The 17,981-nt window shown below is 38.9% G+C and overlaps 2 protein-coding genes across 3 annotated transcripts in view; one reads left to right on the top strand and one right to left on the bottom strand.

Moving 5' to 3' along the window:
- Window positions 1-845: 845 nt before the first annotated feature.
- On the bottom strand, window positions 846-16,090 carry BPNT1 (3'(2'), 5'-bisphosphate nucleotidase 1). 2 transcript variants are annotated; one of them, XM_070734390.1, is made up of 9 exons: window positions 15,764-16,090; window positions 9,632-9,756; window positions 8,234-8,338; window positions 7,682-7,789; window positions 7,411-7,459; window positions 5,552-5,643; window positions 3,627-3,824; window positions 2,902-3,007; window positions 846-1,771 (listed from the first exon to the last, which is right to left on the bottom strand). In XM_070734390.1, exons 2-9 carry the CDS (start codon window positions 9,749-9,751, stop codon window positions 1,623-1,625), a joined length of 927 nt encoding a protein of 308 aa, XP_070590491.1. In that variant the 5' UTR covers window positions 9,752-9,756; window positions 15,764-16,090; the 3' UTR covers window positions 846-1,622. The 2 variants fall into 2 exon arrangements, with proteins under 2 accessions (XP_070590491.1, XP_070590492.1); XM_070734391.1 differs by lacking the exon at window positions 15,764-16,090 and adding an exon at window positions 15,572-15,669.
- Window positions 16,080-17,981, top strand: part of IARS2 (isoleucyl-tRNA synthetase 2, mitochondrial) — a 54,253-nt gene continuing 52,351 nt past the window's right edge. The window contains exon 1 of the mRNA XM_070734389.1: window positions 16,080-16,410. Coding sequence (XP_070590490.1) covers window positions 16,198-16,410 — 213 coding nt within the window. The 5' untranslated portion in view covers window positions 16,080-16,197. The remainder of the gene's footprint in view (window positions 16,411-17,981) is intronic.

The raw sequence follows: 17,981 nt of genomic DNA, 5'->3' as shown, positions 1-17,981 counted from the left end.
AAATAGTAGTTTGTATAAACATAAGTAAAAAGTAATGATAACCGGTCAGGTCCCACAGTCGGCCTCCAGGTCCCGTCAACTAGACAGTGTCGCTTGGCAGGGCCTAGGGGAAGAGCCTTCTCTGGGGGGGGAGCAGCCCTCTGGAATCAGCTCCCCCCAGAGATTTGTACTGCCCTCACCCTCCTTGCCTTCCGTAAGAATTTGAAAACCAATTTATAACACCAAGCCCTAGCTACTGGCCGACAAGTGCGATGTATGCTTGTTGTTGAATGTGAATGAATGATTTTTAATGTTCCAGGGTTTTTAGAGTAGTTAATAATATTAGATTTTAGACTTGGTATTGTATACTGGTTTTTTTTATTATGTGAGCCGCCCAGAGTCCTCGGAGAAGGGTGGCATACAAATCCAATCAATCAATCAATGACAATAGGACAGTCCTATTGTCCTACTGCCCTCTTTTATTGTTACTTTTTACGTGTTATGTTTATACAAACAACTATCCTATACATGTTTGACAAATAATTTTTTTTTAAAAGTCTTGACAGAATGAAGCCTAGGTTTGCTCCTGTTGAGATGGACAAAGGTTGGAAAGCTGAGCCCCCTTTTTGGTCTTCAGAAACATCCCCCAATGAACAGGGACCAAACTCTGCCATAGCTTTGGCACCAAGCTCTTTCTGAGAGCTGCACCTGTTTTCAAGATGTAGTGCAGAGGAAGGACCATTAATTCAAACTGCTAGTTTTTCAGTTTCGGAGCTATCAAGTCAAACATACAGGGATAAACCAGGAAAAGTGCCCACTGGAGATTAAAGCAATCAAAATTATACAAATAAAACATTCACAAAAAATATCAACAATTATAATTTTATTTCAAGAAATGTATTTTTCAGTGTATAAAAGCTAACATTGATATATCTCCTGATTTTTCCATATAAACATCTCATGTGAAAATGGAGGAGGGGAGAATTAGGCACATAACTGACATACATCCCACACATCCATGTATATATACTGCTCAAAAAAATAAAGGGAACACTTAAAACAACACAATATAGCTCCAAGTAAATCAAACTTCTGTGAAATCAAACTGTCCATTTAGGAAGCAACACTGATTGACAATCAATTTCACATGTTGTCAGCACATTCAACTTTGTACAGAACAAAGTATTCAATGAGAATATTTCATTCATTCAGATCTAGAATGTGTTGAGTGTTCCCTTTATTTTTTGAGCAGTGTATAAACAAAAGAACTAACTAGCTAAATAAAATGATCCCTTCATGTGATACATGTACGAGTGAGGCTGCCATAATAGAAGTCATTTGAAATAACTGGTTCATTTATTTAATTTTTTGTGTTCAAATCAAGAAATAGATTGAATAAAGGAATTGATAATTGGATAGGTGAGCATATGTGATACTAATAAGCATTAAGAGAGCTGGACAACTTTATTGAAATCATTAATATTCCAAATTTACCAGAATGTATATTAAGTCAAGGAAGCAACAAATCTCTAACTAAAGATCATGGAACTGGTCTGAAGTGTGGCCCTATCAAAAGTGACAACTTATTTCAGGTAAGAAATTCTTTCCAGCCAAATGGAACACACAATCTTCTGGATTTTATTTTATGGCACAAGGGCTTTTTTGACTGCCTCAGGAACTCGACTGGCATAATAGTCATGATTTCTTAAAGTGGCAAGGACTCCTCCGGAATTCATGTGTTTGACCTCTTTATTATAATGAAAAAAGTTCCCATGAATATCAGTAAGTTTGCCTGTGAAGAAAGAAAATAAAACATGACTCTAGATTTGAATGGATTTAGACATCATACGTGTATTTCTAGAAAACGACAATTAAAAACAGTTCATAAAAACTAAACATTCCATTTCCAAATTATTATTGGCTAAATTTGAATTTTTCTTATGTTTTGGTATTAATACACAACATAATTAATGTGCTTTAATACACAAAACTGACATAAAAATCAGTATAACTCTCCTGAATTTAAAAGTATTTAAAGTTAGATCTTTTATACACGCATCACTCCCTTCCCCACGTATCACTACATCTCATAAAGAAAAGCATTAATGAATTAGCTGGAAATTAATAGCCATCTATTCTACTGTAAGATTTATGCTTACACTGAAAATTATTAATGCTTATTATTATGCTTAAGACATCTTACAATTAGAGCAGCATGTCTTCCTTTTCTTTAAAGCATATATGCTTTAAGAAATTAACTCTTAATTAATATGATTCTTAAAGTAGCTACAACATTTTTCAGACTTTCCTAGAAACCTAGAGATAATAACAGCATATTTTAAAAAGTAAGAGCAGGGTTTTGTGTTCCTTTGGGTTATGAAGCACTTATTTCCATACAATGTTTATAGGTTGGAGAGCCCAAGCATTCTATTATAATAGCATAGTCTGCAAGTTTTGTTTTCTTGTTTATTTGTTTATATATAAAAATTCAGAAATTGCTTTTTATTTCTTTTATTATGTCAATGTCAACAGATATGAATAAAAGAAATCTTAATTTAAATCTAAGCACCTTACGTATATTGGTTTGCATGTACAGACAAAAATATCGCTATCAGGTAACGATATAATCACTATTACTATAATTATATTACACAATAAAGAAGAATTAGAATCCAAAAGAGCAATCATTGTTAAGTTATTGTGCAGCTACGCAAAGAAAAGTAGCAGAGATGACCATCAGCTAGGAAATAACATATATTAAGCCAGTAAATACATCTGTATGCTTCATTGAAAAGAATATAAACATATTTTTAAAATACTAGGTTTTAAGTTGGCATCATTAGCCTTAGTTATAGCTCTTTACAAAGAGAAATGTTTATACATTTCCTTCTTTCTATTTCTACAATGTGTTTACTAACTTACCTCCAACTGCATGCAAAATAGCCTCTGGTGCACACGTATCCCACTTCTTGCATCCAGGACTAGCAAATACGTAAGCAGAAGCTTTGCCTTCGACAAGTTGAATGATCTAATACAAATAAAACAACCCCAGTCATTTAATATGCACATATACAATGTTTTTAAAGATTAGGAATGAGTTCACATACAGATCAATGTTTTAATTTTTAATTTTCTATGGCCTTTTTCCTTTGCTTTTATATATACATAACAAGCATATGCCTGTATATATATGTATAGTTTTTCTATACACATAATTGTACACATTTTTGGATGGTATATTATGATTCAAGGTGTAAAATTTACCATTAACATTTTAATTAGGTTAGGGCTTATGAAAAAAACATCTTTGACAAGAGGTGAGGACATTATCACTAAAGAAAGTAACGATCCATTTCTAAGCCACTCTTTTAAGAATCTCTACCACCTGAGATGACATGTAAATAATGACATGAGAGATGACATATAAATAACTAAAATCAAAAAAAGGCCACTGCAATTAATAAAATTATTTCCACAACTCCTATACCCCATCCACACAATATGGTTGAAATCAAATTGAAAGATGCACATCTTTCAATTTGATTTCCTCTATTGAAAAACCTTATCTATTGTAAAAATGAAAGACTCATCCTGAACTTTTAAAAAATCAACCCTGCTATGACATTAAAATATAGGGATGTCCGTACCTTATTACCAGCACCTCCAACTCTCACCACACTATCAGGCTGCATTGCACTAATGCAGTCGTTTACTATCTTGCTGCTGTGCGATCTTGTGGTGGTAATGATGTGCTGCCCAGCTGGTACCTCTTTCAGCTGAAATCCAAAGGCACCTAAACCAAGGATTCCCCATATTGTCCGTCCTAGAACTGCATTGGTACCAGCCTGAAAAAGGATTTGAACATTCTAGTTTCATCTTGAAAAATAAACAAAAGGAGTAAATATGTTTGATAGTTGGACAGACAAAACAATGTCGTTTGGCGGGCCCCAGGGGAAGAGCCTTCTCTGTGGTGGCTCCGGCCCTCTGGAATCAACTCCCCCCCAGAGATTAGAACTGCCCCCACCCTCCTTGTCTTTCGTAAATTACTCAAGACCCACCTATATCGCCAGGCATGGGGGAACTGAGACACCTTCCCCAGGCTTTTATATTTTATGTTTGGTATGCATGTGTTGTTTGGTTTTAAATGATAGGGTTTTATATGTCTTTTTTCTCTTTTAATATTAGATTTGTTCAACTGTAACATTGTTTTTATTATTGTTGTGAGCCGCCCCGAGTCTTCGGAGAGGGGCGGCATACAAATCTAATAAATTATTATTATTATTATTATTATTATTATTATTATTATTTATGTGAAAGAATAATGACCCTATATTTAGCAAATTACATTCTCCATGAAGGTTAGACAAAACTAACCTGCTCCATTACATTATCAACAGATTTAATATGAACCATTTAAATATATATTATTTGCAAAGATACATTTCTTTCTTTTAGAAAAAAAAATACAATTCTGCTGCTGAAAGGGTAAGACTTACTGTTATGCAAGTAGGTAGAGGTTTGCCGAAGAGCTTCATCTAGCCTCTTTGTGTTGCAAGATCAAAAATTTGAGTTGGTCACCAGGACCAGATGTTTATTCTTCCAAGCTTTCGCATTTATGTGGAGCCCATCTTCAGGGAATCTCTCTCTCTCTCTCTAGAATGTGTCAGAGGTTCCCTGAAGATGGGCTCCAGTACTGACTCAGATTCAATCCAGCAACATTATCCTGAGATACATATATCTGCCTTCATTTGCAAGAGATACTTTTTGTTATTCAGTGTATTTTCAGCTTTACTACTTTAATTACCAGTGTGTTTCTTTTGTATTGTTTTCATTTTGTCAAAACGACTGCTATAGACAATGTCCATAAGGTACATTCTCAAATATATAGAAATTAAATTAGTAAGAAGAGAAGGCATACACACAGATGTTGAAAATCTAGAGTAGTCAGGATAGGGAGATACTTCAACAACATTAGCTAATTTCTGCAAAATTTTCAGAAAGTTCACTGGATTCAGACCTCACCTTGGCAAAATTCAACACATATTATAATTTTATATAGGAAAATGAGTTACCGGTATTAATTTTTGCAGCTATACAAGTGATTTTCTTTTGTTGAAACCAGTGAGAACATGAAAAGATTATTGTACTAAATACCAAAAATATAATATATGTCAAACACAGGAAACCAGGAGTCCACGCAGTTCAAATCAATATAGGTTTATTGTAAGCCAATTTTCTCTACAAGAATCTAAATTATTAATGGCCAAAGCAAATTGGAATTCAAGGTTGGGTGGATTTAGATCTTTTGGGGGCATGAAGGGACTTGAGACTGACCCATCCATTGGGCTCAACCTGGTCATGTCCTACAGTACATGCAGTCTGAAATTTAGATTTATGCTAGTCCCAAATCTGCCATGGGTCCTTTTAACTAGGGTACAGAAAAAGAAAAGACAGAAAAAGAAAAGGCCATTCCTCCTTCTAAGTAACAAGTCAGTTAAACCTATTATTCTAGTTAACTAGAAGTGATATGCAGTAAATTAGAAGAACATTAAGAAATTAAAGCATTTCCTACCTCATAGTTGTAATATGGTTGATTGATGACGCCTGCAATAGCTTTTCCTTGGTAAGCAATACCAATAAGAACGGTTACATGGTCAAGAAGTCCTGAAAGAGATAAACATCTGTCAATGGAAATGAAAATCAAGGTTCTTCTAATTTGACTTACATGATAATTTATAATTTCACTGACTGTTTATACTTGATCATGTTTATACACTGAGTTGCCTAAGTATGTTTGTTAAATAAGCCACATCTGATTGGGTTGACATTATGCTAATCATCAGTCAATACACAAAGCTAAAACCAAAACAAACTCTCATTAAAGTTTTGCATGTTATAGCAAAGAATAGTACAGAAATTTGCTGAGTTTTATTATTCAAGGTTATTTTTCTTCTATTTCATTAAACAATAAAGCAGAACCTACACCTGCCTTGCTTTAACAAGTTATCTTCTGGTTCACTACACTGCAGAATCAAATCCATGGAACATTTTGTGATATTTAACCAAGCAATTACTGAAGACATAAATTCTGTAGAACACTGATCATAATACAATATCATACAATCTCATTTGTATCTATTGTTAGATTAAGAAGTAATGTAAGTATCTTTGAGGGGCTTTTTCAGTTTTCTGCATCCCCATATAGCTTTAAAAAAAACCCCACAGAGGCAATGAAAATAACAATTAGAAATGGGTTTAGGGACCCTGATTTGTGCCTCTTTTAATAATAAAAGCAGTGAAGAACTAAATAATTATGATGTTATTTGTGTGCAAAAGATACGCCTGACTGCATTTAATTCAGAGTATACTGTATTTGTGTAGGAGAAATGAGAAATTTATAATCATTCAGACAATGCTGAATCACTATTTTCAGCATCCCTTACCATTGGATAGGCTGAATGGAACTCTTAGGAGTTCCATAGTGCAAAACATCTGGAGTATTTTTTTAATGGATCTTAACCCAAGATTGCTTAACAACTGCAACCAGGAGTGTTGGGAAGGAGTGCTTTACCACTGCTGAGTGAAGCAGTCACGTAGGAATCTTGCTTAACAACTGTTTTGCTCAATAACTGATATTCTGGTCCCAACTGCAATGATAAGGTAAGGACTACCTATGCACCAAACTGTCTCTCAAAGGGCTTTTAAGTTCATTGTTACATGACAAATCAACAAAAGTCCAATTGATCAGGTTAAGGATTTTAAGTACCTAGACATCCACTTCCACTTCTTTCTCTGGAATAACCAATTGGATGAACTTTCCATTAGAACTCAAAAACTTTCTAATGTGATCTTAAAATGGCATCATGGCAAGAATTATCCAACAAGAAAGACATATAAAACAATGGTTCTGGGCCTGTTTTATAGTGCATAATTGTCAGCTTAATGTACCCCATATTAGATAGGGGAGAGAATCCCATAGAAATCCTTGATTTCTTACGAAAACGTTATAATTAAAACATATAAAATGTGGTGGTTACTGTTTTAGGTGGTAGCTTCTAGAACCTGAATTGTGGGGGCAATATGCTGGCTCTGTTAAAAAAAGTGCTATTGCTAATATGTTGTAAGCCACCCTGGGTCTAAGGAGAAGAGCGGCATAAAAATCAAATAAATAAAATAAATAAATAAACACATCCACATACATTTATAGTGTAAACGCCCTGCTAAAGAAAAGCTGAGCCTCACTCAATGAATCATTCAATTATCTATTGTCATTGCACACTTCCAAACTTCTAAACGGTCACTGTGACTTCTATATATCATATGGTCGCACATAAATGATAGATCTTAATCTTCTAGACAATTGTCCTTAAGGCTATAAATGCTAAATAACCCTCACCAAAAAACACACACACAAAAAAGCAAAGAACAAACCTTCCGTATATTCTTTTGTTCCATCCAGAGGATCGACCCATACAACAAGCTTTGAAGGAAACAAAAGAAAAGCAGAAAGTTTCAAAAGGGGAAAGTGTGGAGAGTAAATCATTGCTAGGGTGCAGTGGCTGCCCAGCTGCAGTACTGTAGACCCATAAATAGTCAATCACTTCTCAAATCACAATTCATTCCACCCCACAGTGATTACTGATTCTCATCCCACAGTGGAAAATAAATCAGGGATCATAAAAAAGTAAACCCTTTTAATTACCTCTTCCTCTTTGATATCTGTATACTGGGGTGGACAGATTTGCTTCAGTACCTCCTCACATTGGCTTTTCTCAAGTAAGTCTTCACTGACTTCTTCAAAGGGAATATCCTGGGTTAAAAAAAAAATCTGTGCATAATTAAAGCCAAAAATGGATATTCATTTATTAGCCAACTGGAGACAAGTTTAAATAATTTGAATGAAATCTGGACTTTTTAGTGTTGCAATATGCCAAAAATTATCAGCAAAAGTCTATGCAGATGGGCCTGTAAGAATTGGCTGCAGAATTGGTTACAATTGATTATAATTTGGTTGCAATGATGGCTAAACAGTGTAAATCCAAAGAGTTCTTATAACAGTTACATGCAAGTTACATACAAATGAATAAAACAGCAGTCATAATCATATGGAAGAAAAATGGCAGAGTGACTGGGGTGCAGGATATATCAACAGTATATATCTCACTGGTTGGTAGTGGTTAGGGTATTTTTTTTTAAAGGGATAAATATAGTGTATTGAATCAAACAAGTACAAAGGAACATGCTGACTTCTCACCTCTTCACCTATGATTGTCACCTTAGGAAACTTCAGAACCAAGGATGAACAAATGCTCATCTGTACCAATCGATCAGCTTTAGTCTGCAAGTCATTAGCTCCACACTATTAAAAATGAAACCTGGTCAATTTATAATCGAAGTAACAACTTGGCTAAATAAAATTGTATTATCATTAGGAAGATGTAAAATTACTGGAAATTTTGCGACATGTATTTGGATTTGTATATTTTCAAGTGTATGTATCATCTTACTGTCATGTACTGAGTAAATATTTTAAAATATTCTTCTTCAGAAAAATATTTGCCTTGAGCAATGCTGTTACACATATCTAGTTCTCTAATAGGTACTGATCTTATTTGCAAATGCCATTTTAAAAAAAATTGAACAATTATATGGTTTTATGTATAATCATATTTATTGAAGGTATTTGAACATACTGTATCGATCAGGTACAGCTATATATACTGTATAATCCCAAGGTATGTCCATGTTACACCAACACTCCACAGTCTGCATTGGTTGCCGATCAATTTCTGGTCACAATTCAAAGTGTTGGTTATGACATCGGACCAGAATATAGCTTTTGAAATAATCTATAGCATGTCGGTGATTTGGAATGGAACTGCATGTATATGGAGGGAAGTATGCAGTGGAATACCCCAAGGCTCTGTTTTAGGCCCAGTACTATTCAACATCTTCATCAGTGATTTGGACAAGGGGATAGATGGGGAACTCATCAAATTTGCAGACACCAAATTGGCAGGAATAGCCAACACTCAAGAAGATAGGCTCAAGATACAGAAGGATCTTGACATACTTGAACATTGTGAACTATCTAACAAAATGAAATTCAATGGTGAAAAAAGCAAGGTTCTACATTTAGGCAAGAGAAACAAAATACACAGGTACAGTATATGTGGTACCTTGCTCAACAGTAGTAACTGAGAGAAGGATCTAGGAGTCCTAGTGGACAACCTTTTAGATTTGAGCCAGCAGTGTGCAGCAGCTGCCAAAAAAGCCAACAGAATTTTAGATTGCATTAATTGAGGGGTTTAAAAATGATGTGGAGAGACTTTAGAAAGAGTGAAGAGAAGAGCAACAAAGATGATTAGGGTATTGGAGGTTAAAACATGAAGAATGGTTTCAGGATTTGGGTTTGTCTAGTTTTATGAAAAGGAGGACCAAACTATTTGCGCATACATCTAAAATAAATGAGGCTACAATGCTAAACACCCTTATTACTGATTGAGCACTACTAAACACAACAAGCCTTACTTTTGAGCACAGATACACAAAATTTGTTCTGCACATTAAACCAGCATCGTTTAATTCTTCATTTGGATATATAAGTTGGAAAATATAACTGAAAACCCATAGGATTCTATTGATCATTTACCTTCTCCACTATGTCCAGTTCTCCTCCAGCCATAACTTTTCTGACAATGGTTCCTGCTTTATTAGCCACGGAATACGCTGAGGCCACAAGACGCATCAATACATTTGGATTAGAAGCCATGATTACTACATAGAAAAAAGAAAAGGAAACAAAGGCAATCTTGTAAGAAATGCAATTATCTTATGAAAGCAATACCTTTGGCACCTGACTTACACTGTAAAAGATTAAAGGATCTTTTTCATTAGAAATAAATAGATTTCAGCAGTAGAAGACACATCAGAAATGCCCATGTAGTTATGAAGTCAAAAATATAGATTATAGTTATTACAAATCTTTGAATTATATCTCCTTTCAAAAAGAATCCTTTAAGGAATTTAATAGTCTGTTTCCAGCTTCAAAGAGCTGACTCAGACATTTCCAAATGTAGAGGGCATAGGCAGTGGCCTTGAAGGACAAGAGGAAGAGCTGCTACTAAGGTTTCTTAATATGGTCTACCTTGAAGGGATTATACCAATCCACCACATTCTCTAAGCGGTCTACAAATGACAGTATATTGCCCTCAACAATCTGGTCCTTGTTTTACCAACCACAAAAGGATGGAAGGCTGAGTCAACCTTAAGCCAGTGAGGATCAAACTCCTGACTGTGGGCAGAGTTAGTTTGAAATCTTTCATTCTAACTACTGCACCAGCAAAATAATTATATGTTTAAACCCCAATCTGCATCCATTCTTCAGACTGAATATTTTTACCTGCTGCCAATGCTATGTAATAATATGTAATCATAAATTGGACTACAACCCTAGGCTTTCCAAGCAGAGAGAAGACCTGTCGGAATGCAAGGCCAGGTACCAGCACCTGGAGTCTCAGCAGTCTAAGATGGTCAGCCAGTTGCAGGCCATGATGCAGTCCCACTGGAACAAGGCCCTCTGGCTCTTCTCCACCAGGGGTGCTTCCCTCCAGCCTTCACCCAAAACCCTGCACAAATCAAACTCCAATTTGGAATTTCTGCATAAAAAGACCCTGAAGTGGGACAATCTCTGCAATAATATACACGTTCATTGCACATATCTCGCCCAGGGGTTGTAGTTTGAGGACCCCTGATTTAGTGCAATAAAAAAAATACAATAGCAAAAATAATTTTTCTCCGGACCACCAAAATTTTCTCGCAGACCACTAGTGGTCGCCAGACCACCAGTTGGTGACCGCTGATATAGGGCCCTTTGAAAGATAGGTGGTGACAGCAGGAACTACCTAGTTGCTATCCTAAAGCAGGATACAACTAGGTTGTGAAAATCCCGAGGGCTTCCAGAAGAGATTTTAGACCTCCAGTTTTCCACTGCATTGTCTCAGTCATTTGCTAAAGTCTATAGTAAGATATAAGTAAACAAGAGCAAATATAACTTTGAATTGTCACTGAATGATTGGTCAGTAAGAGAGGTATTCAGTAAAACAATACAGATTGGATTTATATACAGTATTTCACAGTCATGATTTGCTTAGCCAAACCTATTTCACTAAGCCACAATTTTCTGGACTCACATAAAATAAACAATGGCTAGATACACTAACTCAAACAAATCACGTTATGGTTTTAAATGCTATGTGAGCTCAGGATTTTGAGGAACCTCAAAAAATGACAAACTTCCAGAGAATACCATGCATTTGTCCATATTCTTATTTCCTTAGACTTATATATGCTTTTTATTATAACTAATAATCATACATAGTTTGGTTTGATTTGATGTGCAACTTCAAAGAAGATGCATTTGCAGATTTGTTATTGACTTTCTTCTTGCATTATAAAATTGCAAACATAAACTGTGCCCTGTAGCCAACTTCCCTTCAACTTCCCTGTAGTATATTCCCAGTCTTTACAGCTCTTTGGAAGAGTGGGAGGTTCTGGTCCATGTATTGTGACTAAGGCAATCTTTTTTGTAGTTTGACCTATTCTAGTTGAAAGCATACCAAGCCCAAGAATAAGTAAACAATGGTCTATAAGTTTCAGTAATAACATATGACCATGTCTATTCCTCAAACATTGAGAAAACTAAGATTTCATTAGTATGGCAAATTAGCAACTTGGATAGCTGTGAACATGCAAAGGAGTTAATAAATATTGACAATTATCACATACCTAATCCTCTTTCCTCACTGTGAATTGTGCAACATTAAAAAAAAAATCCTAACTTCAGTCTCATATTAACAAAGAAGGGAATCTGAGAGCTAGCAACCTTTAAACTGCATTCAGTTTGTTAAATTATTACATTGGAAAATAAGCTAAAATACTTTACTTTGTCTGCCTGCTTTTTATTCCCAGCAATATTGGTTATTGGTTTAAGGTTTTACAACTAGCTTTTCTGGTTTAAAGCAGAATATATTTTCCAATTCATCACTTCCTTGTAAGTTTTACGTAGCCACTTTACATAATTTGAACTATATTTGGTTTGCTGCTTTTTTTCCTACATGTTTCTTTAGTTTTTAAACAAAAATTAAGAAATTACCTTTTTACAGAAATAGTAATTTAATATTCTGAACAGTGAAACTTGAAGCCCATATTCCTATTAGCCCTGGTACTGGTCCTGCCCATTTTAAAGAAATTTGGATTGCATTGCCTTCAATATACCTTTATCATAACAACTATACGGTGAGCACTGAAGATCCATTTTCGAAACAACCACACCTGAGCTGAACATAAAATGGACTGAAGCCTCACGCACATGAACATATTTATTCTTGTCTTTCATCTTTTAATTGATGCTTATAAAAACTATTATGCTGATTTTAGGGTGAGCAGCAGAACTTTCCTGCTCATACCTCATATTATGGGAAATGCCAACTTTATTTTTAGCAATTATACTGTTGAATCTTGCCAGTGATCACAGTGAACCAAAAATATCATTTATGAAGCACCACAGTCCTCCTTTATTTGGTGAAAATCGTGGTGAGCATTTGCACAAAACTTATTGAAAATGGTTTTACCTCATCCCCCTCAGAAAGGGTCTGCAACTTAAGTGTCCTCCTAGACTCACAGCTAAGATTAGACCAACATCTGATAGCTATGCCAGGGGACCTTTGCACAGGTTCACCTAGAGCACCAATTGTGATCATAATTGGATCAGGAGGCTCGTCTCACGGTCACTCATGCCCTTATCACCTCAGAGTTACATTACTGCAACGCGCTCTACATGGGGTTATCCCTGAAGAGCATTGGTTCAGAATGTAGCTGCACGAGCTGTTGTGGATGCACCTAGATACACCCACATTCAGGGCCGCCGATAGACCGATAGACCGGTACTACTGGGAGTGGTGTAACGGGCCCAGCAATTAGGGGGGCCCGCAGTCACCAGCTCCTTGCACATGCGCAGACTGTACCCTCCTTCTTTTGCCGGCCGCCTGCCTGAGCCTCACCTCAGCAAAGTAAAAGGCCCGGGCCAAATTGATTAGGTGAGGCAGGCGGCCCGGCCGGCAAAAGAAGGAGGGAGGGTACAGTCTGCGGAACGGAAGCCAAGCTCCCCATCGCTATGGGAAGCCGGCCGCTTCTGCTGAGCCCAGTCCTCGCCCGGTGGCTTTCGGCTCCTCCCGCCGAGGAGCTGCAAGGCTGGCCCCGGAGCCCCGCGCGGCCAGCGTTCCCTCGTGCCCGGCGGGCTCCCCTTTCCTAAACCCCCGCCAGCCCCCTCATTCCCTTCCCACCCTGCTCTCCTTCCCCGAGGCGTCCCTTGCCCATCATCCCCTGCCGGGCATGGGGGCTTCCGCCGCCACCCGCCGCCTTCCGCAACGCCCCCCAAGGAGCCGCGTGGGTCTCCAGCCTTCTCCTGGTGAGTCACCGCGGCAAGGATGCGGGCGAGGGAGAAAGGGAAGAACCCGGCGCCTCGAGCGGGGGAGGGAAGGAGCCGGCATAGTAAAAATCACAATTTCTTTTGTTGCTTTTTCTTTCTTTCTCTCTTTCTCTCTTGCTCTTTCATTCTTTTTTCTTTCTCTTGCTTTCTTTCTTCCTCTTTCTTTCTCTCCTTCCTTCCCTCCTTCCATTTCTTTCATTCCCCCTCTCTCTTTTTATTTCTCTTTCATTCTCTTTCTTTCTTTCTTTCTCTTTCTTGCTCTTTTTCTTACTCTCTTTTACCTTCCCTTCCTCTATTTCTTCTTTTCTTTCTCCTTCCTACCTTCTTCCCTCCCTCCCTTCCTTCAGTCCTTCCTCTCTTACTCTCCCCTTTCATAAGTTTCCTTCCTTCCTTCCTCTGTTCCTGTCCCTTCCCTTTCTTTCTTTCTTTCTTTCCTTCCCTCCCTCCATTTCTTGCTTTCCTTCTCCTTCCTCCCTTCTTTCCTCCCTCACTCCCTTCTTTCACTCCTTCCTCTCTTACTCTCCCCTTTCACACCTTTCCTTGCTTCCTTTGCACCCTTCCTGTTCCTGTCCCTTCCCTCTTTCCTTCCCACCCTCCGTCCATTCATTCACCCATTCCTCTCTTGATCGCCCCTTTTACCATTCCTTCCTTCCTTCCTTCCTTCCTTCCCTCCTTCCTTCATAGCTCGCCCTCGCCTTTCTTCCCTTCCTTCCAGATGGGAGTGCCCCCTCAAGACACCCACCCGACTGCTGGTACCCTGCTTTTTCTCTCCCCTCGTCCTTTCCAGCTCCTCTCCGGTGGCTGCCGGGTGTGGGATCCCCCTCCCCCCTCCCCTCGCTAGAAAGCACATGATTTTGTCAACAAGAAGGGAGAAGTGCCAAGGAGCTGTAAATAAGCCTCGCTCTGCCTGACCGATGCCAGGAGGATCTTTCTTTCCCTTGTCACTCCCGCTTCTTTCTTTCTCCTGGACGAGTCCACACAATCGGCTTAACCCAGTTCCTGAAATAGCCTATGGCAGTGCTTCCCAACCTTGACAACTTGAAGATATCTGGACTTCAACTCCCAGAATTCCCCAGCCAGCATTCGCTGGCTGGGGAATTCTGGGAGTTAAAGTCCAGATATCTTCAAGTTGCCAAGGTTGGGGAACACTGGCCTATGGGACCGCCTCGCGTGGCATGAAGCGGGAAATGATCCCTGGGGGATGGAGTGGCTTGGCGACTTAAAATAGTTTTAAAATGGCGGGGGGGGGGGCAGACACTTAGGCTGTATGGGGCCCCAAAATTCCTGATGGTGGCCCTGCCCACATTACACCAATTCTCCACGGACTGCAATGGCTGCTGAATGGTCTCTGGGTACAATTCAAGATGTTGGTCATTACCTTTAAAGCCCTACATGGCTTAGGATCACACTATCTTCAAGACCACCTTCTACCACATAGCTCCCAGCAAATGATAAGGGTCCACAAGGTTGGTCTTCTCCAGGTTCTGTCAGCTAAACATTGTCAGCAGGCAGATCCGCGTGGGGAGAGCCTTCTCTGTGGTGTCTCCAACTCTCTGGAACCAGCTACCTCCTGAGATCCAGACTACCCCCACCTTACTGGCCTTCTGGAAAGCTGTAAAGACCTGGCTTTTTCAGCAGGCCTGGGCCCTTGATCTGACGGTGTACTATCTTGATCCAGCCATATATGACATGCATGGTTTTTAACTGTTGGTTTTAAATTGTTTTTAAACTGTTTTGTTACACGTTTGAATAGTATGGGGTGTGTTTTTTTGGTTGTGAGCCGCCCAGAGTCCCCAGGGAATTGGCCACATACAAATTGAAGAAATAAATAGCAAAGCAAAATCTCCTGAAGTTTTAAAATTGCAAAAGTTTAACCAAACTATAACATATTTCAAACACGTACTTAACTGAAAACTTTCTGGACAGGCATGTAAATAGGATTGCACCAGGAACTACTTGTCCACTCTGTTCATATTTATTAGTTATTTTCTAAGTTCCAATCCATTATAGTAACTATCATATTTTTAAGACCTGTGCCACATCTAGTCACTCAAATGAACACAATACGATCTTGACCACGCCACTAGAACAACTCCAGCCTACCTGTGTCCCCCCCTTAGTGACTGTAGATGTCTTTTTCTAATTCGAGGACGCCGCCACGATGGGATTGAAATAAAAGCGTTATTTCACACAGACCCCCCACCTTCTTCACTGTCACAAGATCTCTGTCGATGAAAATCTAAAAGCAAATAACCCCTTAAAGGACAAGAGGAAAAAATGAAAATAGCAGCCTACCTCCTTTCCGAGCAGCCCCACTGTTACAAAACACTCACAAGTTTGCTCAAATCAAGGTTACTCGGCGTCGATTTCCTATTCTTTCTCCGCCCCGCCTACCGGGTCTTTTATCAATCACCCCAGATTGATAAAATTGATCAGTTTTGTCTGGATGACGTTTGCCTGAATGTCCCCGAGGGCTCTGTTCCTAATTTATGCACAGTGAAGACTCACTAATTTACGCAATTAGGCCACTTTTGGGGGCTGCTATGCCGGGATTGGGAGGGACCTAGAGCCACGCTTACAAGACTCCCCCGCTTACCAAGGGAGGAGGACCGAACTCCAGGGGGCGCTGAGAATCCCACCGGAGCCGGAAAAAGAACCGGGAAGGAAGTTTCGTCTCGTTGCACATCCCAAACGTTTCCGGAAGTGCCCGCGGACCAAGTGGGCGCGCGATGTGGGCGCTGCTGCGGGCCCCGCCGTTGCTGCGGTTTCGCAAGCATGCGGGCTGCTGTTGGGCTCGCGGGACGGTGTCCGCGGGACCCAGCGCGGGCCAAAAGGCGAAGCCGGACTCCAAATATCGCGAAACGCTCTTATTGCCCCAAAGCGATTTCCCCAGCCAGTTACCTGGCCGGCTGCAGCCCGAAACTGAATTGGAGATACAGCAGGTAGAGGAAGAGAATGAATTAGGGGGCAGCGAGGGGCTGAAAAGCCGAGATAGACCTGAAATTAAAAGCGCACGAGTTAAACCGAGAAGGTGCACCTTTTGTTATATTGTACGAGTCTCTGTGGGGAAACCTTTGCAACCCCCCAGAACAGGGCAAAGTTGGCTCTGTAGACTTCAACTCCCAGAATTCCTGAGCTAGCATGATTGGCTCAGGAATTCTGGGAGTTGAAGTCCACAGGTCATAGAAGAGCCAACTTTGCCTACCCCTGCCCCAGAACAAAGGGATGAGTGGAAAGGATGCACTGATTTTGTCTTTCTCTCAGTGCTGTCACCTGGATAGCTCATCCCGTTGCTTTTATTTTATTTCATTTTTTAAATTTATTTCTCAAACACATGCAAAATAGCAGGTAAAGGTCTAAATTTAAACATAAGCAAACTAAGTACAGATAAATTTGGACAATAGCAGTAAGACAAGGACGGTAGTAGACAATGGTGCGCTTATGCACTTACAGACCTCTTAGGAATGGGGTAAAGTCAGCTGTAGACAGGTGTGAGATAATAAAATAGAATAGAATTCTTTATCAGCCAAGTGTGATTTGGACACACAAGGAATTTGTCTTGGTGCATATGCTCTCAGTGTATATAAAAGAAAATATAGATTTGCCAAGAATCATGTGGTAGAACACTTAACGATTGTCACAGGGGTCAAATAAGCAATGAAGAAACAATATTAATAAAAATCTTAGGATACAAGCAACAAGTCACAGTCATACAGTCCTAAGTGGGAGGAAAAGGGTGATAGGAATGATGAGTAAAAACTAGTAGAAATAGAAGTGCAGACAGTAAAAAGTTTGACAGTGTTGAGGGAATTATTTGTTTAGTAGAGTGATGGCCTTCAGTGGAAAACTGTTCTTGTGTCTAGTTGTCTTGGTGTGCGGTGGAGATTAATGGAGAAAACGGTGATTTGTTCTTGTAAAGACAGGAGCATAAGTGCAGCCATGTTTTGTTATATAACCAAAAATATATTTTATAATCCAGTGAACTTCTGTATGTAACTTTGTTTGCTTGCAGAAATGAACTTTTACCTGTCAGCTAAAATATATTTGATTGATTGATTGGATTTATATTTTGTACAAAACACGATACAGATTGTGCTCCTTTGGAATTTCTTCGTGACTTTTTCTCACAATAGTCTAAGGTTAAGGTTTTGAGGGTTTGGGGAAGAAACCACAGAGTCAGGTAAAGTGTTCCAGGCATTGATCACTCTGTTGTTAAAGTCGTATTTTCTGCCATCAAGTTTGGAGTGGTTTACATTAAGTTTATATCTATTGTGTGCTGGTGTATTGTTGTGGTTCAAGCTGAAGTAGTCATTGACATATAGGACATTGTAGCAGATGATTTTATGAACTAAGTTTAGGTCGGTTCGAAGGCAACGTCATTCTAAATTGTCTAAGCCAAAGATTTCAGGTCTGGTGGCATTAGGTAATGTACATTTCAAAAGACCCGTGTCAGAATTTAGTCGGGCCCTGCAGGAAGAAAAAAGGTTCCCTAACTAGCTTCCTGGTTTTGCAG

The sequence above is a fragment of the Erythrolamprus reginae genome, chromosome 1, assembly GCF_031021105.1.
Source record: "Erythrolamprus reginae isolate rEryReg1 chromosome 1, rEryReg1.hap1, whole genome shotgun sequence".
Taxonomy (NCBI): domain Eukaryota; kingdom Metazoa; phylum Chordata; class Lepidosauria; order Squamata; family Dipsadidae; genus Erythrolamprus; species Erythrolamprus reginae.
The sequence above is the reverse complement of the archived record's forward strand: the minus strand, read 5'-3'. Positions and strand labels throughout refer to the sequence as shown.

Excerpts from the sequence above, each read along its gene's own strand:
- BPNT1 (XM_070734390.1), bottom strand. The coding sequence starts at position 9,751 with ATGGCTTCTAATCCAAATGTATTGATGCGTCTTGTGGCCTCAGCGTAT. Across the intron at positions 7,790-8,233 it reads TGACAATCATAGGTGAAGAG|GATATTCCCTTTGAAGAAGT; the intron begins GTGAGAAGTCAG and ends TTTTTAACCCAG. Across the intron at positions 3,825-5,551 it reads AACCATATTACAACTATGAG|GCTGGTACCAATGCAGTTCT; the intron begins GTAGGAAATGCT and ends ATCCTTTTTCAG.